A 24017-nucleotide genomic window follows, 5' to 3' on the forward strand; every position below is an offset into this window, starting at 1 on the left:
AGAGAGAGAGAGAGAGAGAGAGAGAGAGAGAGAGAGAGAGAGAGAGAGAGAGAGAGAGAGAGAGATATATAGAGAGAGAGATAGATAGAGAGAGAGAGAGAGATAGAGAGAGAGAGAGAGAGAGATAGAGAGAGAGAGAGAGAGAGAGAGAGAGAGAGAGAGAGAGAGAGAGAGAGAGAGAGAGAGAGAGAGAGAGAGAGAGAGAGAGAGAGAGAGAGAGAGAGAGAGAGAGAGTTTGTACAAAGAATGAATAATACAATGGATCCTCTTAGCAATACAAACCTCCATGGCATAGTTCTTAACTCTCATCCCGGGTAAAATTGACGGCACTTTTTTGCCGACTAATGTTTAACACCTCATGTACAATCGTTGAAGATCGACAGTTTTATAATATAGTACTAGAGTCAATAACCACAGCGACACATAAATGATTTCTTTGAATTACCGATGTGACAGTATGCTTGTGCGATCTATCCAAGATGTATTAGAAACGCTTACGTGCATTCAAGATCAATCCATGGTGTGAACTATATGTTGATATGTTATAGGGGTCAAAAGCCGGGAAGCAAAATGGCCTGGAACCACGGTTTTTTACGAATTAGTAAACCTATCCAGTAGATATAGTATTACGAATTATTAGACCTATCCAGGAGATATATATATTACACACACACACACACACACACACACACACACACTACGAATAGTATTACGAATTATTAGACCTATCCAGGAGATATATATTACACACACACACACACACACACACACACACACACACAGACACAGACACAGACACAGATACTAGACACACAGTCATGCAGACACACTTACCTACAATATACATGTAAACATACACTAGTTGGTTTTTCATGAAGTTTAATACTAGACAGGAAACGAAAGAAAATAAGATAAGGAACATTTCGTTAAGATTTCATCAGTTCCTTTAGGTCACTTTTGTCTTGATCAAAGATACTGACAAATTCTTTGTTATATTTTCATAGTTTTCGCAATTTATCGACCTACTATTTTTTTTTTCAAAGTATTCATAACAGATTGATTATTTTCCAATGTCGTGGGGACTTCAGTCATCAATGAGTGGGTACTACTCTGTTCAGCACCATCCAGGAGAATATACCCCTCCAAAATATTCTGGCGACGATTTTTCCACTTTTTTGAGATTAACCGGAGCTACACCTTTCTTTTTCAGTTCCTCCAGCCTCGCTTTCAACTTAGCTACTTTGCCCGGCATAGTGTCAGCTAGATTATGATGTTCAGTCGGATCATCTGAAAAGGAACCATATTTAAACTGACTGCCAAACCATAGATTTTTGGGCCTACACACATTTGTTGGAATACAAAATTCTAAATCATAGCTATTATACATGATGTACCACTTAATTGGAAAACTAATTATATGAAACTAAATGAAGAAGAACATTAAAAACTATATCAACTGGTTTTGGAGGATGTGCACTTTGTCATGGTTGATGTATATGTGCCACATTATATGGAATTTGAAACGTGCATTCCAGAGATATAGCTTAATTACTGAATATCATTAATTATTCAAATTACTCATTAAAAGTAAAGGCTATGTCAACAAACTTGTGCGCATTGTTATGGTTGGTATATGTACCAAATTCTATGAAATTTGAAGCATTCTTAAGATAAAGTGGAATTGCCGAACGTCATTAATTATGCAAATTATTCATTAAGACTGCAGTCTACATCAACACACTTTACAGGACATATGAACTTAGTTATGGTTAACTCATGTACTAAGTTATATTGAAGTATGCATTTTTAAGATATAGCCTAATTACCGAAATTCATTAACTATGCAAATTATTCATAAAGCTTTAAGCTAAATCAACAAAAGTATGCATTCCAGAGATATAGCCTAATTACTCAAAACCATTAATTATGCAAATAACTAATTAATGTTCATTGGATGTTTACCAAAATCTAATCAGTTCTTTCCATTAGCATATGGAAGATGTGTTGTAAATTTCATTGTAATTGAGCCAGCCATTTTTAATAAAATGATGACACAGACAGACAGACAGACAGACAGACACACACACACATACACGCACATACACACACACACGCACACACACACACACACACACACACACAAACACTTCAAATGTGAGTATGTTTTTCATAATTTGTTTAATGTTTTGGTGTTCTAGTTGAGGCATGTGTGGTCGTCTGATGATCTGAAAACGCTATCAGTATTCACCAATAGATTAAATATAATAGCCAGAACCTCTTTTACGAATCGTTATCAGCCACTCTACACAGTGATTTCTACAGCAACCACTACACATATATAAGTATAGCACTGGAGAATACTTAACACGCAACTCTCTCCGAGTGGAAGTTCCTTATTGTATAACAGATACTTATCGGACACGCACAGATATCGCCATTCATCATCTCATATTACGGGATGTAAAAATATGATTGATCTCTGAACCGATAAAAGAAATTCACGCTTCGAATATGATAACAAATGTTTTCACTAAACCTGAACATTGGTACGATTTGTCTTACTTCAAGGAGATACTATCTGAGAGTACAAATCAGACTGGTATGGGTAAAATCTTAGACCCTACATAGACCCTACACGACTGTAAGAGGTATACATGGGGATAAGCCGATGAACTTGTTCTATTTTGAAACACGTCAACATGAGATGACCTATTATCACATGGACCAATATTTATTCTTGTTAGATCAGTGTTATTTTTGTTTGACCACGCACAACAACTTTAATTGGAAGTCCGTGATTTCTAAACATACTAGCATCTTACCTCGAATATTAAACAGCAGTACCGAAGCCTCGCCTACATGACCATCTTCAATACCCTTATCACTGTTGTGTTCTGGAGGTGGTACCCAGTCACCTAGACGTGATAAATTGCACATATTCAAATATTTTACTTTACATTTATGGCTAAATTTTCTATCATTTAACATGTTAAACATCTTGTATAATTTTCCTATAAGTCAATTGATTTGAAATGTACTGATATTTAAATGAATAGGTTTACCACAATACAAAAAATAAAGTGAAAAAAATTAAAAATATATAATAAAGTAATTATTGTATTAGGAAATACATAATATTTAAAGTATCTTATACCGCTCAAAAGCAAACCAAAATATAACATTTACACCCTCATTGTTTACTTTATGACAAAACAATTCAACGTCATTGGTTCTAAAATGCTGGAAATATGTGTCAAAACGTTCAAAATCGTTATCATTTTCGAAAGATTTTGGTAAATTACAACTTGTGCAGGTATGGATATCTTATTCTCTCCAACTCTTCGTTCAGACCCAGGAAAATACGCGTGAAATGAAAATTATATAAATCCGAGTTGAATGTCCCCCTATCTCACTCGTTTTTACTTCCCGTAAAAGGTTAGGAGGTTATGTTAAAGTTTTTGTCTGTTCGTGTGTGTGTGTGTGTGTGTGTGTGTGTGTGTGTGTGTGTGTGTGTGTGTGTGTGTGTGCCTGTCTGCCTGTGGACACGATATCTCAAAATCTACACCATCGATTCTAATGGAACTTGCTTGCTACACATCTTCCACATGTCAATGGCAAGAACTGATTAAATTATGGTAAACATCCAATGAACATTAATTAGTCATTTGCATAATTGATGGTTTTTAGTAATTAGGTTATATCTTCACACTTCAAATTCAACATAATTTGGTACATGCGTTAAGCAAAACAAAGAGCATATGTTGTATTTTCTAGCATATTACCATGTTAGTTTATGTAGCATAGTCTTTTTAGTTTTAATGAATAATTTGCATAATTAATGATTTCCAGTAATTAAGCCATATCTAAAGAATGCACCCTTCATTTTTCATTTAACTTAGTACATGCATCAACCATAACAAATCACACCTGTTTGATATAGTTTTGTTATGTGGTTTTTCATTGTGATGTTTAATTTGCATTAATAATCATTATTGATATCGTATATGTTATAGACAATATATTTACAATGCAAGCTTTAAATTTCAGATTATTTAGTAAACGCATTGATGGTAAAGAAGTGCATGTCACGATGTGCCCTTTAAAGCATGTTCATGGCGCTTATAATCTTAATGGTCACTTTGCATAATTACTGATTGTTTAAAGGCAATATGTTAACTATTCAAGCTCCAAGTTTCATATAGTTTCACATGATTAATTTTCCCATTAAGGGGTACATTATGCATAATACCTATAGTTCAGAATTTTGCATTCCAACAATGTGTGTAGGACCAAAAATCTATGGTTTGGCAGTCAGTTTAGATCTGGTATTATCATTGACTGAATGTAAAAAAACATTAGGGAATTTAATATCTAATATTAATATTTAGACAGAGAATGGATGCAGGATAGTGACGTTTCAGTACCTGGATTGCCTGCTTTACCAACGATTAACTTGTAGTCTCCAACCCTATAAATATAAAAAATACATGCAACTGTAACAGTTCAACAATTCATATTGTTTTGAAATACCTGTACTTGTTTTTGTGTGGTGAAATTCAAGAATCGGCCTTTTCTAAAACTGAAATCACGCCATCAAATATAATAGTTGCCTTTGTGAACAGTATTTGTCAACCTATGGAATGCTCAACTTCTCAAAAAAGGATAGCTGGTTTAAGGCGGGGTTGGGGTTGGTGGGGTGAAAACTGTTTATTTCGACACTGTATTTGGAAAGAAATGAAGCAATATTACCCAATAAGTTGTAACAAGTGAACGTATGTACAGTCGAAAAATCTTCTTTTTTGAGCGTCTGTAGTACATGTAATGTTTTACCTTAACAAATGTCGATTTTAGCTCATTTACAATGAATGTATATTATTAATATGAGCTTTGTATCCAACCTATGTGAAGCCTTTCCTTTTATGGCAAAGATTAGTAAAATAAAGATATGTTAGCTTTTGATGCACAGTAGTAAGACCATAATACGTCATCCTTAGTTGCATTCTAGACTTTGCTTAAAGAAGACGTTATTTTACCTGATAGCTTGTGCAGGCGGGTCAGAAAGTGTATCGATATTATACACGAATTCTGTTCTCGGGGAAGGATCGCCTTTCGATATGCTATCCCAAATGTTCATCCCGTCCATGTGTGGGTCTAAAAAGGGAAGCAGCATTTATTTACGTGTTAAATAGTTGGCAAATGCCGGCCAGTATATTAAAGCAGTGCTTCAAAAATTTAAAACTTCAAACCAACAAAGTTGTGTCGACGAATATTTCAAACTATACCAGCTTTTATTGTTCTGGCTTTCTCTAATCAAAGCTGAATACCAGCAATTATCCATGATTAAGTCCTACAACATAATGCATACTGTTCATTCCAACATGCATACTGTTCACATTCCGTCATGCATACTGTTCGAGAGTCTTGGAAACAAAAAGAGAGGAAAAACATAATTTGGCAATGCACCCAAATTCACATATTTCGGCATTCTGTTACAAATGCATTGTTCAATACTTATCTGTAGTGATAAGGCTTAAACCAGTAAATAACCTCAAGCACAACCAAATAAACTTTAGGATTGTATACTTTGGTATTTAAAGAAAACGTTTGGATTAGATCATCCAAAAAACGTAAAACGTTGTTACCTGTATGTCCCCCAGCTAACTTGACAAGAGTAGGGTACCAGTCAACAACATGCATCATTCTTTGAATAAAAACAATACATTGAGTTACACACTGTATTTTTATATGTTTAATTGGAAACCGTATTAATTGTAGTTAATGAATTAATTAACCAGTATTAATTGCTAATTATTATCCAAGTACACGCACAACTGTGAACATGTGATGAGCACATCGTACAGGGTTTGACATTTAACACAGAACATGAAGGATGATAATTTACATGTAATTATGTATATGTAATTTCAGGTATGCTGTTATAACAACTGAAAGGGGTTAGGACAAGCTGAAAAGGACTAGGGTTTTCGGACTCGGTCATCGTCACAAACAAGCTATGCTTACAAAATGTCACCCTTGTAATTAAGTTCTGTGGTTAGGTTGTGATACAGCTTTGAGAATACAATGTACCTCGGAGATTATTAGCTAATGATAACACGTGATAAAATGGGTAATAACATAATTTATTTGACCGTCCAATTCAAGGAATGGTGTGCATGAATATAGTATTGATTATGCCCGAGGTGGACATAATGTCAACTCATTCAAATTGTGGCCAAATACCATACCACCCTAACATATATACGTATACGCACATGTATAGGATTGGATGTTCACCCATTGCAGAGTTTAGGACCAATGGTTATGTTATATTCATCTAGATATGCATTTCTGAACATAAACACTGTTACTTACTCATTATTTATGTAGCCTGTCTTTTCTAGCATATTACCATGTACGAATGTAACAGCACGTGTGCCTCCTTCCCACAGTGTTGTTTTGGATCCACGTAGAGGCCAGTTATTACCTTCGTCATCAGACTGTGGACCACCATTCTAGATGCAGCAGAAATTCATATCACTATGTATTAGTCTAAGACTTCAATGCATTATATTATATTGTGTTTAATAGGTCGTGTTATCTCTCTAAGGCCTATAGCTTTATACATTATATTATACTAAGGCCTGAAAAAGTTGTGTACGCCCAATTTTAAAATAGGTGGGTAGGTAGAATTTTTAAATATTGTTTTTTCATATGTGAGTGTCTAGTTCAGATAGTCATGTTTTCCGTCGTTTTCCATACGGTCTCTGTATCATTGGTTTCTTCTAGTGTAGTGTAGTGTAGTGTAGTGTAGTGTAGTGTAGTGTAGTGTAGTGTATTGTAGTGTAGTGTAGTGTTGTGTAGTGTAATGTAGTGCAGTGCAGTGTAATGCAGTGTAGTGTAGTGCAGTGAAGTATAGTGTAGTGTAGTGATCTGTAATGTAATGTAATGTTATGTAAACAATGTTATATGTTATGTTTAAATTACGTTATGTAAGTTTGCACCATACTTTGTTGCAGTGTAAAGAATCGTATACCACGATACGTTACATGGCACCTGCTGATTTAATAACACATGTTTATGAAACTTACATCGGTTGAAAATATAAACAAGGTGTTGTCCCAGAGGTCATTCTTCTTTAAAGCTGCCACAACGTCTTTAACAGCATCATCCATTGCAGTGACCATACCTACGATTACAAATCATAAACTATGTCATTGCAGTGACCATACCTACAATTACAAATCATAAACTATGTCATTGCAGTGACCATACCTATAATTACAAACCATAAACTATGTCATTGCAGTGACCATACCTACAATTACAAACCATAAACTATGTCATTGCAGTGACCATACCTATAATTACAAATCATAAACTATGTCATTGCAGTGACCATACCTACAATTACAAATCATAAACTATGTCATTGCAGTGACCATACGTACGATTACAAACCATAAACTATGTCATTGCAGTGACCATAACTACAATTACAAACCATAAACTATGTCATTGCAGTGACCATACCTACAATTACAAACCATAAACTATGTCATTGCAGTGACCATACCTACAATTACAAACCATAAACTATGTCATTGCAGTGACCATACCTATAATAACAAACCATAAACAATGTCATTGCAGTGACCATACCTACAATTACAAACCATAAACTATGTCATTACAGTGACCATACCTACAATTACAAACCATAAACTATGTCATTGCAGTGACCATACCTACAATTACAAACCATAAACAATGTCATTGCAGTGACCATACCTACAATTACAAACCATAAACTATGTCATTGCAGTGACCATACCTACACTTACAAACCATAAACTATGTCATTGCAGTGACCATACCTATAATTACAAACCATAAACTATTCCATTGCAGTGACCATACGTACGATTACAAATCATAAACTATCTCATTGCAGTGACCATACCTATAATTACAAACCATAAACTATTCCATTGCAGTGACCATACGTACGATTACAAATCATAAACTATCTCATTGCAGTGACCATACCTACAATTACAAACCATAAACTATTTCATTGCAGTGACCATACCTATAATTACAAATCATAAACTATGTCATTACAGTGACCATACCTATAATTACAAATCATAAACTATGTCATTGCAGTGACCATACCTATAATTACAAATCATAAACTATGTCATTACAGTGACCATACCTATAATTACAAACCATAAACTATGTCATTGCAGTGACCATACCTATAATTACAAATCATAAACTATGTCATTACAGTGACCATACCTATAATTACAAACCATAAACTATGTCATTGCAGTGACCATACCTATAGTTACAAATCATAAACTATGTCATTACAGTGACCATACCTACAATTACAAACCATAAACTATTTCATGGCAGTGACCATACCTACAATTACAAACCATAAACTATTTCATGGCAGTGACCATACCTACAGTTACAAACCATAAACTATGTCATTGCAGTGACCATACCTATAATTACAAACCATAAACTATGTCATTGCAGTGACCATACCTACAGTTACAAATCATAAACTATGTCATTGCAGTGACCATACTTACAATTACAAATCATAAACTATGTCATTGCAGTGACCATACCTACACTTACAAATCATAAACTATGTCATTGCAGTGACCATACCTACACTTACAAACCATAAACTATCTCATTGCAGTGACCATACCTACAATTACAAACCATAAACTATGTCATTGCAGTGACCATACCTACAATTACAAACCATAAACTATGTCATTACAGTGACCATACTTACAATTACAAATCATAAACTATCTCATTGCAGTGACCATACCTACACTTACAAACCATAAACTATGTCATTGCAGTGACCATACCTACAATTACAAATCATAAACTATGTCATTGCAGTGACCATACCTACGATTACAAATCATAAACTATGTCATTGCAGTGACCATACCTACAATTACAAACCATAAACTATGTCATTGCAGTGACCATACCTATAATTACAAACCATAAACAATGTCATTGCAGTGACCATACCTACAATTACAAACCATAAACTATGTCATTACAGTGACCATACCTACACTTACAAACCATAAACTATGTCATTGCAGTGACCATACCTACAATTACAGACCATAAACTATGTCATTGCAGTGACTATACCTACACTTACAAAACATAAACTATGTCATTGTAGTGACCATACCTACGATTACAAACCATAAACTATGTCATTGCAGTGACCATACCTGTAATTACAAATCATAAACTATGTCATTGCAGTGACTATACCTACAGTTACAAATCATACACTATGTCATTGCAGTGACAATACCTATAATTACAAACCATAAACTATGTCATTGCAGTGACCATACCTACGATTACAAACCATAAACTATGTCATTGCAGTGACCATACCTACACTTACAAACCATAAACTATGTCATTGCAGTGACCATACCTACAATTACAAATCATAAACTATGTCATTGCAGTGACCATACCTACAATTACAAACCATAAACTATGTCATTGCAGTAACCATACCTACAATTACAAATCATAAACTATGTCATTGCAGTGACCATACCTACAATTACAAACCATAAACTATGTCATTGCAGTAACCATACCTACACTTACAAACCATAAACTATGTCATTACAGTGACCATACCTACAATTACAAATCATAAACTATGTCATTACAGTGACCATACCTACACTTACAAATCATAAACTATGTCATTGCAGTGACTATACCTACAATTACAAACCATAAACTATTTCATGGCAGTGACCATACCTACAGTTACAAACCATAAACTATGTCATTGCAGTGACCATACCTACAATTACAAACCATAAACTATTTCATGGCAGTGACCATACCTACAATTACAAACCATAAACTATTTCATGGCAGTGACCATACCTACAGTTACAAACCATAAACTATGTCATTGCAGTGACCATACCTATAATTACAAATCATAAACTATGTCATTGCAGTGACCATACCTACACTTACAAACCATAAACTACGTCATTGCAGTGACCATACCTATAATTACAAATCATAAACTATGTCATTGCAGTGACCATACCTACACTTACAGTTCATAAACATGTCATTGCAGTGACCATACCTATAATTACAAACCATAAACAATGTCATTGCAGTGACCATACCTACGATTACAAACCATAAACTATGTCATTGCAGTGACCATACCTACGATTACAAACCATAAACTATGTCATTACAGTGACCATACCTACACTTACAAATCATAAACTATGTCATGGCAGTGACCATACCTACAGTTACAAACCATAAACTATGTCATTGCAGTGACCATACCTACACTTACAAACCATAAACTATGTCATTGCAGTGACCATACCTACGATTACAAATCATAAACTATGTCATTGCAGTGACCATACCTATAATTACAAATCATAAACTATGTCATTGCAGTGACCATACCTACAATTACAAACCATAAACTATGTCATTGCAGTGACCATACCTACACTTACAAACTATAAACTATGTCATTGCAGCGACCATACCTATAATTACAAACCATAAACTATGTCATTGCAGTGACCATACCTATAATTACAAACCATAAACTATGTCATTACAGTGACCATACCTACACTTACAAACCATAAACTATGTCATTGCAGTGACCATACCTACACTTACAAACCATAAACTATGTCATTGCAGTGACCATACCTACAATTACAAACCATAAACTATGTCATTGCAGTGACCATACCTACGATTACAAATCATAAACTATGTCATTGCAGTGACCATACCTACAATTACAAACCATAAACTATGTCATTGCAGTGACCATACCTATAATTACAAACCATAAACTATGTCATTGCAGTGACCATACCTATAATTACAAATCATAAACTATGGCATTGCAGTGACCATACCTACGATTACAAACCATAAACTATGTCATTACAGTCACCATACCTACAATTACAAACCATAAACTACGTCATTGCAGTGACCATACCTATAATTACAAATCATAAACTATGCCATTGCAGTGAGCATACCTACAGTTACAAATCATAAACTATGTCATTACAGTGTCGCTGACCATACCTATAATTACAAATCATAAACTATGGCATTGCAGTGACCATACCTACGATTACAAACCATAAACTATCTCATTGCAGTGACCATACCTACACTTACAAATCATAAACTATGTCATTACAGTGACCATACCTACAGTTACAAACCATAAACTATGTCATTACAGTGACCATACCTACACTTACAAATCATAAACTATGTCATTGCAGTGACCATACCTACACTTACAAATCATAAACTATGTCATTGCAGTGACCATACCTACACTTACAAATCATAAACTATGTCATTACAGTGACCATACCTACAGTTACAAACCATAAACTATGTCATTACAGTGACCATACCTACACTTACAAATCATAAACTATGTCATTGCAGTGACCATACCTACACTTACAAATCATAAACTATGTCATTGCAGTGACCATACCTACACTTACAAACCATAAACTATGTCATTGCAGTGACCATACCTATAATTACAAACCATAAACTATGTCATTGCAGTGACCATACCTACGATTACAAACCATAAACTATGTCATTGCAGTGACCATACCTACACTTACAAATCATAAACTATGTCATTGCAGTGACCATACCTACAGTTACAAACCATAAACTATGTCATTGCAGTGACCATACCTACACTTACAAACCATAAACTATCTCATTGCAGTGACCATACCTACACTTACAAACCATAAACTATGTCATTGCAGTGACCATACCTACACTTACAAACCATAAACTATGTCATTGCAGTGACCATACCTGTAATTACAAATCATAAACTATGGCATTGCAGTGACCATACCTACACTTACAAACCATAAACTATTCCATGGCAGTGACCATACCTACACTTACAAACCATAAACTATGTCATTGCAGTGACCATACCTACACTTACAAACCATAAACTATGTCATTGCAGCGACCATACCTACAATTACAAACCATAAACTATGTCATTGCAGTAACCATACCTACACTTACAAACCATAAACTATGTCATTGCAGTGACCATACCTACACTTACAAATCATAAACTATGTCATTGCAGTAACCATACCTACACTTACAAACCATAAACTATGTCATTGCAGTGACCATACTTACAATTACAAACCATAAACTATGTCATTGCAGTGACCATACCTATAATTACAAATCATAAACTATGGCATTGCAGTGACCATACCTATAATTACAAATCATAAACTATGGCATTGCAGTGACCATACCTACGATTACAAATCATAAACTATGTCATTGCAGTGACCATACCTATAATTACAAATCATAAACTATGGCATTGCAGTGACCATACCTATAATTACAAATCATAAACTATGTCATTGCAGTGACCATACCTACACTTACAGTTCATAAACATGTCATTGCAGTGACCATACCTATAATTACAAACCATAAACAATGTCATTGCAGTGACCATACCTACGATTACAAACCATAAACTATGTCATTGCAGTGACCATACCTACGATTACAAACCATAAACTATGTCATTACAGTGACCATACCTACACTTACAAATCATAAACTATGTCATTACAGTGTCGCTGACCATACCTATAATTACAAATCATAAACTATGGCATTGCAGTGACCATACCTACGATTACAAACCATAAACTATCTCATTGCAGTGACCATACCTACACTTACAAATCATAAACTATGTCATTACAGTGACCATACCTACAGTTACAAACCATAAACTATGTCATTACAGTGACCATACCTACACTTACAAATCATAAACTATGTCATTGCAGTGACCATACCTACACTTACAAATCATAAACTATGTCATTGCAGTGACCATACCTACACTTACAAATCATAAACTATGTCATTACAGTGACCATACCTACAGTTACAAACCATAAACTATGTCATTACAGTGACCATACCTACACTTACAAATCATAAACTATGTCATTGCAGTGACCATACCTACACTTACAAATCATAAACTATGTCATTGCAGTGACCATACCTACACTTACAAACCATAAACTATGTCATTGCAGTGACCATACCTATAATTACAAACCATAAACTATGTCATTGCAGTGACCATACCTACGATTACAAACCATAAACTATGTCATTGCAGTGACCATACCTACACTTACAAATCATAAACTATGTCATTGCAGTGACCATACCTACAGTTACAAACCATAAACTATGTCATTGCAGTGACCATACCTACACTTACAAACCATAAACTATCTCATTGCAGTGACCATACCTACACTTACAAACCATAAACTATGTCATTGCAGTGACCATACCTACACTTACAAACCATAAACTATGTCATTGCAGTGACCATACCTGTAATTACAAATCATAAACTATGGCATTGCAGTGACCATACCTACACTTACAAACCATAAACTATTCCATGGCAGTGACCATACCTACACTTACAAACCATAAACTATGTCATTGCAGTGACCATACCTACACTTACAAACCATAAACTATGTCATTGCAGCGACCATACCTACAATTACAAACCATAAACTATGTCATTGCAGTAACCATACCTACACTTACAAACCATAAACTATGTCATTGCAGTGACCATACCTACACTTACAAATCATAAACTATGTCATTGCAGTAACCATACCTACACTTACAAACCATAAACTATGTCATTGCAGTGACCATACTTACAATTACAAACCATAAACTATGTCATTGCAGTGACCATACCTATAATTACAAATCATAAACTATGGCATTGCAGTGACCATACCTATAATTACAAATCATAAACTATGGCATTGCAGTGACCATACCTACGATTACAAATCATAAACTATGTCATTGCAGTGACCATACCTATAATTACAAATCATAAACTATGGCATTGCAGTGACCATACCTACGATTACAAACCATAAACTATCTCATTGCAGTGACCATACCTACACTTACAAATCATAAACTATGTCATTACAGTGACCATACCTATAATTACAAATCATAAACTATGGCATTGCAGTGACCATACCTACGATTACAAACCATAAACTATCTCATTGCAGTGACCATACCTACACTTACAAATCATAAACTATGTCATTACAGTGACCATACCTACACTTACAAATCATAAACTATGTCATTGCAGTGACCATACCTACACTTACAAATCATAAACTATGTCATTGCAGTGACCATACCTACACTTACAAACCATAAACTATGTCATTACAGTGACCATACCTACAATTACAAACCATAAACTATGTCATTGCAGTGACCATACCTACACTTACAAATCATAAACTATGTCATTACAGTGACCATACCTACAGTTACAAACCATAAACTATGTCATTACAGTGACCATACCTACACTTACAAATCATAAACTATGTCATTGCAGTGACCATACCTACACTTACAAATCATAAACTATGTCATTGCAGTGACCATACCTACACTTACAAACCATAAACTATGTCATTGCAGTGACCATACCTATAATTACAAACCATAAACTATGTCATTGCAGTGACCATACCTACAGTTACAAACCATAAACTATGTCATTACAGTGACCATACCTACACTTACAAATCATAAACTATGTCATTGCAGTGACCATACCTACACTTACAAATCATAAACTATGTCATTGCAGTGACCATACCTACACTTACAAACCATAAACTATGTCATTGCAGTGACCATACCTATAATTACAAACCATAAACTATGTCATTGCAGTGACCATACCTACACTTACAAACCATAAACTATGTCATTGCAGTGACCATACCTATAATTACAAACCATAAACTATGTCATTGCAGTGACCATACCTACGATTACAAACCATAAACTATGTCATTGCAGTGACCATACCTACACTTACAAATCATAAACTATGTCATTGCAGTGACCATACCTACAGTTACAAACCATAAACTATGTCATTGCAGTGACCATACCTACACTTACAAACCATAAACTATCTCATTGCAGTGACCATACCTACAATTACAAACCATAAACTATGTCATTGCAGTGACCATACGTACACTTACAAATCATAAACTATGTCATTGCAGTGACCATACCTACAGTTACAAACCATAAACTATGTCATTGCAGTGACCATACCTACACTTACAAACCATAAACTATCTCATTGCAGTGACCATACCTACAATTACAAACCATAAACTATGTCATTACAGTGACTATACCTACACTTACAGTTCATAAACTATGTCATTGCAGTGACTATACCTATAATTACAAATCATAAACTATGTCATTGCAGTGACCATACCTACACTTACAAACCATAAACTATGTCATTGCAGTGACCATACCTACACTTACAAATCATAAACTATGTCATTGCAGTGACCATACCTACACTTACAAACTATAAACTATGTCATTGCAGTGACCATACCTACACTTACAAACCATAAACTATTCCATGGCAGTGACCATACCTACAATTACAAACCATAAACTATGTCATTGCAGTGACCATACCTACAATTACAAATCATAAACTATGTCATTGCAGTGACCATACCTACACTTACAAATCATAAACTATGGCATTGCAGTGACCATACCTACGATTACAAACCATAAACTATGGCATTGCAGTGACCATACCTACAATTACAAATCATAAACTATGTCATTGCAATGACCATATCTACACTTACAAATCATAAACTATGTCATTGCAGTGACCATACCTACAATTACAAATCATAAACTATGTCATTGCAGTGACCATACCTACAGTTACAAACCATAAACTATGTCATTGCAGTGACCATACCTACAATTACAAATCATAAACTATGTCATTGCAGTGACCATACTTACAATTACAAACCATAAACTATGTCATTGCAGCGACCATACCTACAATTACAAATCATACACTATTCCATTGCAGTGACCATACCTATACTTACAAACCATAAACTATGTCATTGCAGTGACCATACCTACACTTACAAACCATAAACTATGTCATTACAGTGACCATACCTACACTTACAAATCATAAACTATGTCATTACAGTGACCATACCTACACTTACAAATCATAAACTATGTCATTGCAGTGACCATACCTACACTTACAAATCATAAACTATGTCATTACAGTGACCATACCTACACTTACAAATCATAAACTATGTCATTGCAGTGACCATACCTACAATTACAAATCATACACTATTCCATTGCAGTGACCATACCTATACTTACAAACCATAAACTATGTCATTGCAGTGACCATACCTACACTTACAAACCATAAACTATGTCATTGCAGCGACCATACCTACAATTACAAACCATAAACTATGTCATTGCAGTAACCATACCTACACTTACAAACCATAAACTATGTCATTGCAGTGACCATACCTACACTTACAAATCATAAACTATGTCATTGCAGTGACCATACCTACAATTACAAACCATAAACTATGTCATTGCAGTGACCATACCTATACTTACAAACCATAAACTATGTCATTGCAGTGACCATACGCACGATTACAAACCATAAACTATGTCATTACAGTGACCATACGTACAATTACAAACCATAAACTATGTCATTACAGTGACCATACCTACACTTACAAACCATAAACTATGTCATTGCACCTACGATTACAAACCATAAACTATGTCATGGCAGTGACCATACCTACAATTACAAACCATAAACTATGTCATTGCAGTGACCATACCTACAGTTACAAATCATAAACTATGTCATTGCAGTGACCATACCTACACTTACAGTTCATAAACTATCTCATTGCAGTAACCATACCTACGATTACAAACCATAAACTATGTCATGGCAGTGACCATACCTACAGGTACAAACCATAAACTATGTCATTGCAGTGACCATACCTACACTTACAAATCATAAACTATGTCATTGCAGTGACCATACCTACAGTTACAAACCATAAACTATGTCATTGCAGTGACCATACCTACACTTACAATTCATAAACTATGTCATTGCAGTGACCATACCTACAATTACAAGTCATTAACCGTGTCATTGCAGTGACCATACCCACACTTAATAACATATGGTCTGTTCTGACATATATTGTCTTTGGAAAAGAAACTGATTATGTTCATATACACACAATTTGTGTCTGATTTGAAAACTTTCACTGAACAATCTCGGTTGTTATTATTTGAATATTCAAGTCCACTTCACCAATTACATCACAATGCCTTTTCATCAGTGTCTGGCGTTAATTATCAAATCGATCATTAAGTTTCGATTTATATGTAGATGGTGACGAAAATACAAAGCCATTATGTGACAGTATAATTTGTAAAAAGAACAGTTACATCGTTGTGTGATTTTTTTTCGTTATTAACAGTGAAAGTCTGAAGTGGTACCTGTCTTACCTAGTTTGATTCTCCGATTTTTATTTTTGACGGCATCATACATTTTGATGTATTTCCGAGGGACCTAGTATGAAAACGTGTTAAAATAAAAATAAAATAAATCAAACAAAAGTACAAATATATATATATTTTTAAAACATTAAAATATCGAATGAAATACTGCAAATACTTTAGATTTCACTTGTGACATAAAATTCTTAGGGGGCACTTTTTAAGCGGAGCACACACGTGATTGCCGATTGTATTCCATTATTCATGAAAATATTATTCTTTCACAAAAATTAACTCTATGTGTTCATTTTAATAACGTTATCGCAAACATAAACGTCCACATAGGTTGCACTTTGTTTGAATCGTATGTAGCAAACAAAAGTTTATCGAATTTGTATGTATGCAGGGGGCGCTTGCCAAAATAGGTATAATTGGCTAGAGTGTAGCCAGGGTAACCACGAAGGGCTGGAGGGTGAGATATTTGTATGTCTTCTTATTCTAACTAATTGATCGGCGTAACAAATACATACAGCAGATAATATTCAAAGTAAAAATGAGAAAATTAAAACAAACAAATGTTGAAGCATCACGAATTCAGATTGAAACATCACAAAGGTTAATTGTGAGACAATGTCTACATCCGGGGTCTACATACCTGAAGTGGTCCGTGAACACTTTGGAATGCTAGGTACAAGAACAATGGCTCATTTTTATCATGGTTTTGAATATACTCAGCGGCTTTCTCACTGAACACATTCTGGATTTAAAAAGTAAAAATATAAAACACTTAGAAACTTAAAAGTTTGTATTAATAACAATCATCCAATTTTGCACCAGACGAAAATAAGTCTTTCGCGAAAATTTCCAGGTTTAGAGAAATACTCACAGACGAATAAAGTCCATCTTTTGAGAAGTCTGGTTTTATGCCCTCATGGAGATCCAGGTAAGATGAAGGGGCTTTATAAAAGAAAAATGAAATATGCCAAATATTTAAAAGAATACAAGTAAAGAGGTAAAGTTTGACAAATATATTCTATTCTATTCTATTCTATTCTATTCTATTCTATTCTATTCTATTCTATTCTGTTCTGTTCTATTCTCGTCTGTGTTGTGCCGTTCTATTCTATTCTATTATATTCTGTTCTGCTTTGTCCTGTCCTGCCCTGTTCTGTTCTGTTCTGTTCTGTTCTGTTGTCTTCCATTCTCGTGTCGTCTGTTCTGCTCTATTCTATTCTATTCTGTTCTATTCTAATCTCGTCTCAAATGTTCTATTCTATTCTATTCTATTCTATTCTATTCTATTCTATTCTATTCTATTCTATTCTATTCTATTCTATTCTATTCTATTTATTCTATTCTATTCTATTCTATTCTATTCTATTCTATTCTATTCTTAGACTATTCTATTCTATTCTATTCTATTCTATTCTATTCTATTCTATTCTATTCTATTCTATTCTATTCTATTCTATTCTACTCTATTCCAATCTATTCTCGTCTCTTCTATTCTGTTTATTTTTATTCGTCTGTTCTATTGTATTGTATTCTACTCTACTCTGCTCTACTCTACTATATACTCTAGTCTAGTATAATCTGGCATGGCATGGCATGGCATAGTATAGTATGATATAGTCATTTTTTCGTCTAGTCTAGTTACTTTATTGTAGCTTGTCTCGTCTACTGAATTCTAGTTAGTCTAGTCTAACATATTCTAGTCGAGTATAATCGAGTATAGTGTAGTGTAGTGTACGTGTAGCTACTTCTAGTCGAGTCTGGTTTAGTCTGGTATAGTCACTCTAGTCCATTATAGTGTAGTGTACGTGTAGTTACATCTAGTCGAATCTGGTTTAGTCTGGTATAGTCACTCTAGTCCATTATAGTGTAGTGTACGTGTAGTTACATCTAGTCGAATCTGGTTTAGTCTGGTATAGTCACTCTAGTCCATTATAGTGTACTGTACGTGTAGTTACATCTAGTCGAGTCTGGTTTAGTCTGGTATAGTCACTCTAGTCCATTATAGTGTACTGTACGTGTAGTTACATCTAGTCGAGTCTGGTTTAGTCTGGTATAGTCACTCTAGTCCATTATAGTGTAGTGTACGTGTAGTTACATCTAGTCGAATCTGGTTTAGTCTGGTATAGTCACTCTAGTCCATTATAGTGTAGTGTACGTGTAGTTACTTCTAGTCGAGTCTGGTTTAGTCTGGTATAGTCACTCTAGTCCATTATAGTGTAGTGTACGTGTAGTTACATCTAGTCGAGTCTGGTTTAGTCTGGTATAGTCACTCTAGTCCATTATAGTGTAGTGTACGTGTAGTTACATCTAGTCGAGTCTGGTTTAGTCTGGTATAGTCACTCTAGTCCATTATAGTGTAGTGTACGTGTAGTTACATCTAGTCGAATCTGGTTTAGTCTGGTATAGTCACGCTAGTCCATTATAGTGTAGTGTACGTGTAGTTACTTCTAGTCGAGTCTGGTTTAGTCTGGTATAGTCACTCTAGTCCATTATAGTGTAGTGTAAGTGTAGTTACATCTAGTCGAGTCTGGTTTAGTCTGGTATAGTCACTCTAGTCCATTATAGTGTAGTGTACGTGTAGTTACATCTAGTCGAGTCTGGTTTAGTCTGGTATAGTCACTCTAATCCATTATAGTGTAGTGTACGTGTAGTTACTTTTAGTCGAGTCTAGTATAGTTTAGTATAATCAGCTAACCCATTATAGTGTAGTGTACGTGTAGTTACATCTAGTCGAATCTGGTTTAGTCTGGTATAGTCACTCTAGTCCATTATAGTGTAGTGTACGTGTAGTTACTTTTAGTCGAGTCTAGTTTAGTTTAGTATAATCAGCTAATCCATTATAGTGTAGTGTACGTGTAGTTACATCTAGTCGAATCTGGTTTAGTCTGGTATAGTCACTCTAGTCCATTATAGTGTAGTGTACGTGTAGTTACTTCTAGTCGAGTCTGGTTTAGTCTGGTATAGTCACTCTAGTCCATTATAGTGTAGTGTACGTGTAGTTACATCTAGTCGAATCTGGTTTAGTCTGGTATAGTCACTCTAGTCCATTATAGTGTAGTGTACGTATAGTTACATCTAGTCGAGTCTGGTTTAGTCTGGTATAGTCACTCTAGTCCATTATAGTGTAGTGTACGTGTAGTTACATCTAGTCGAGTCTGGTTTAGTCTGGTATAGTCACTCTAATCCATTATAGTGTAGTGTACGTGTAGTTACTTTTAGTCGAGTCTGGTTTAGTCTGGTATAGTCACTCTAGTCCATTATAGTGTAGTGTACGTGTAGTTACTTTTAGTCGAGTCTGGTTTAGTCTGGTATAGTCACTCTAGTCCATTATAGTGTAGTGTACGTGTAGTTACTTCTAGTCGAGTCTGGTTTAGTCTGGTATAGTCATTCTAGTCCATTATAGTGTAGTGTACGTGTAGTTACTTCTAGCCGAGTCTAGTTTAGTCTGGTATAGTCACTCTAGTCCATTATAGTGTAGTGTACGTGTAGTTACTTTTAGTCGAGTCTAGTTTAGTTTAGTAAAATCAGCTAATCCATTATAGTGTAGTGTACGTGTAGTTACTTTTAGTCGAGTCTAGTTTAGTCTAGTAGGGTCACTCTAGTCCATTATAGTGTAGTGTACGTGTAGTTACTTCTAGTCGAGTCTGGTTTAGTCTAGTATAGTCAGTCTACTCCATAATTATAGTATAGGGTACGTGTACTTTAGTCTGGTCTTGTCTAGTGTAGTCAAATCTAGTCCAATTCAGTCTAGTCTAGTGTAGTCTAAGTCTATTCTATTCTATTCTATTCTATTCTATTCTATTCTATTCTATTCTATTCTATTCTATTCTATTCTATTCTATTCTATTCTATTCTATTCTATTCTAATTTAATATAGTCTAGTCTAGTTAGTCAAGTCTAATATAATCTAGTCGAGTTAAATCTAGTCTAGTAATCGTCAAGTCTTATTATGATCTTGTCAAGTCTAGTATAATCTAATCTAGTTAGGTTAGTCAATACAAGTCTGGTATAGTCTAGTCGACAGTCTAGGTACGGACCCTAAAATAAGTGTTCCATTGACTATAAAACGTAATCATTCACAAAATACGACGTGGAATAAGATGACCACTAGAGCTATGACTGAAATTGTACAATCTAGATAGACTTGTGCCTCGATATTGAATATATAATGGGCACTGTCATTATATTGGTATCGAGGCAAATGAAACTAATATGGAAGTAAACTTTCGCTCAAGATTTAAACCTGTCAGTACATTACCTACGTATAAAATTTACCATAAATTAATTAATAAATTTACCATAAAATTAAGGTACATTGTCTTTTTGTAGAACTGATTGAATAATATAAGCCGATATATCTGTTGCTGTTTGATGACAAAATTACAGTTGCAACCAATACAAGTTTGAAGATAGGTTTGTCCACGATACTTACAAACACGGTGAGTGTAGTAGTCCTCACCGGCGTTGTAGTAACCATAGAAATGATCAAATCCTCGTCTGGTAGGTGTATACTGCTCCTTGCAGAAACCTAGATGCCACCTGTTGTCATACATATTAAAATCAATATCAAATCTCAGCTATGTTTGCCTGTTAGTTCTTCCAACCACCCACCGATATATATATATATATATATATATATTGTATATATATATACACATATATATATATATATGTGTGTGCGTGTGTGTATGTCTGTGTGTCTATGTGTGTGTCTGTGTCTGTCTGTCTGTCTGTTTGTCTGTCTGCCCCCCCCTCTCTCTCTCTCTCTCTCTCTCTCTCTCTCTCTCTCTCTCTCTCTCTCTCTCTCTCTCTCTCTCTCTCTCTCTCTCTCTCTCTCTCTCTCTCTCTCTCTCTCTCTCTCTCTCCCGCATTGTGTGTTGTTACAAGTGGTGAGTAAACTGGACAATAATATCGCTATGCAACAGTAGCATTCACCAGTAAAGACGACATAAGACTTACTTTCCAACCATATATGTCGAATACCCCTGTTCTTTCAATGTTTGTGGAATCAAAGTGAAGTGTAACGGTACACCAATCGGTTCATTCCTCAGCAGAACGCCGTGCTGGGAAAATATACACGTACAACAGTTTCAATCAAAACCGCTCATTTGTTTTTTGATCACAACCCCCAACCACTATTTATGATTGTCCTACGTGTTTTCCTCAATATGGAAACTCAACATTTTAATACAAATAAAAAAGAACGTACATTTTAAATTTATGACAAATTAGATACGAAAGTTGCTATCTTCAAATATACAGTTCATAAACATAAACGTAAGTAACGTGAACCTTCAGGGAGTACATTTTCGATCGGTGCAAATGACGGCAGAACTTATGCAATGGTGGATCAAATGTAATTATGTGTTTTTTAAAACTTTTTTAATTTTTTTTAATTTTTTAAATTTTTTTACAAATTGCAGGATAGATAGAAATAGCTTTATTTACACACTAAACACTAGTATTCTTATTGTTCGTTCAAATATAGATATTTTAAGAACAGTAACGACTCGTCGTGGAAATTTCCATAAAGTGATGGATGCAGTAAAAAAATGACATTTTCCCCATTTTGTATGTTCTAATACCAAACCCCTATTTGGAGGTTCATTATTATCATGAGTTTTGTAAGTATATGGTCTAAGCAAGCCGTCAATATTTTTGGCCTGGTTGGGGAGGTCACTTACAAAATGCAGGGGGAGGGGGATGTTGAAAGTTGAGGCATGACGGGGAGGGGGGGGGGCTACTCAAATATTTTACAAACATATCAAAGTATAGAACATACTTTCATACATTGATTATGCCAGTTAATAAAAATGAAACTAAATAAGTAAAATTAAATCTAGCTTTAAGTTTCTGTATATTTAAAGTAAGATGTATTTCTATCAAGGGAAACTGTACTTGGAAGAATGGTTTCACTGTCTGATCGAGAAATATCCATAAGAATAAAGCACTAACATAATGATATATTATTAACGGTTCATTTGAAATTTACTTATTAAAATATAAACATAGCACTATTAGAGTCATCACGAGGCTTAAATGTAAGGGGAGAGAGCTCCTGCAGATTTCACCACAGGGGCCGGGGTTAATCAGTTATATTAACGAAAACACACACATACGCATACATACATACATACATACATACATACATACATACATACATACATACATACATACATAAACAAACAAACAAACAAACTGTCAAGCCCTGTCAAGGGTAACAAGTTTACTCATTGCATGGTGCTTTCAAGTCGTAAAAGACAATGTCAATTTAATGGCTATTGAGTTAAAAATCTACTGTGGCTGAAGCAAATGTGGTTTGTTAACCT

At 34.7% G+C, this 24017-nt stretch overlaps 1 protein-coding gene across 1 annotated transcript in view; it reads right to left on the reverse strand.

The window, feature by feature from the left end:
- Window positions 1-1034: 1034 nt before the first annotated feature.
- LOC144446103 (arylsulfatase B-like) overlaps window positions 1035-24017 on the reverse strand; it is a 30398-nt gene continuing 7415 nt past the window's right edge. The window contains exons 4-15 of the mRNA XM_078135810.1: window positions 22648-22751; window positions 22121-22227; window positions 18560-18630; window positions 18329-18430; window positions 17683-17746; window positions 7089-7186; window positions 6373-6512; window positions 5643-5701; window positions 5034-5151; window positions 4425-4468; window positions 2823-2915; window positions 1035-1287 (exon numbers count right to left, since the gene is read on the reverse strand). Coding sequence (XP_077991936.1) covers window positions 1115-1287; window positions 2823-2915; window positions 4425-4468; window positions 5034-5151; window positions 5643-5701; window positions 6373-6512; window positions 7089-7186; window positions 17683-17746; window positions 18329-18430; window positions 18560-18630; window positions 22121-22227; window positions 22648-22751 — 1173 coding nt within the window. The 3' untranslated portion in view covers window positions 1035-1114. The remainder of the gene's footprint in view (window positions 1288-2822; window positions 2916-4424; window positions 4469-5033; window positions 5152-5642; window positions 5702-6372; window positions 6513-7088; window positions 7187-17682; window positions 17747-18328; window positions 18431-18559; window positions 18631-22120; window positions 22228-22647; window positions 22752-24017) is intronic.

This window comes from Glandiceps talaboti, chromosome 15 (assembly GCF_964340395.1).
Source record: "Glandiceps talaboti chromosome 15, keGlaTala1.1, whole genome shotgun sequence".
NCBI classification, from domain to species: domain Eukaryota; kingdom Metazoa; phylum Hemichordata; class Enteropneusta; family Spengelidae; genus Glandiceps; species Glandiceps talaboti.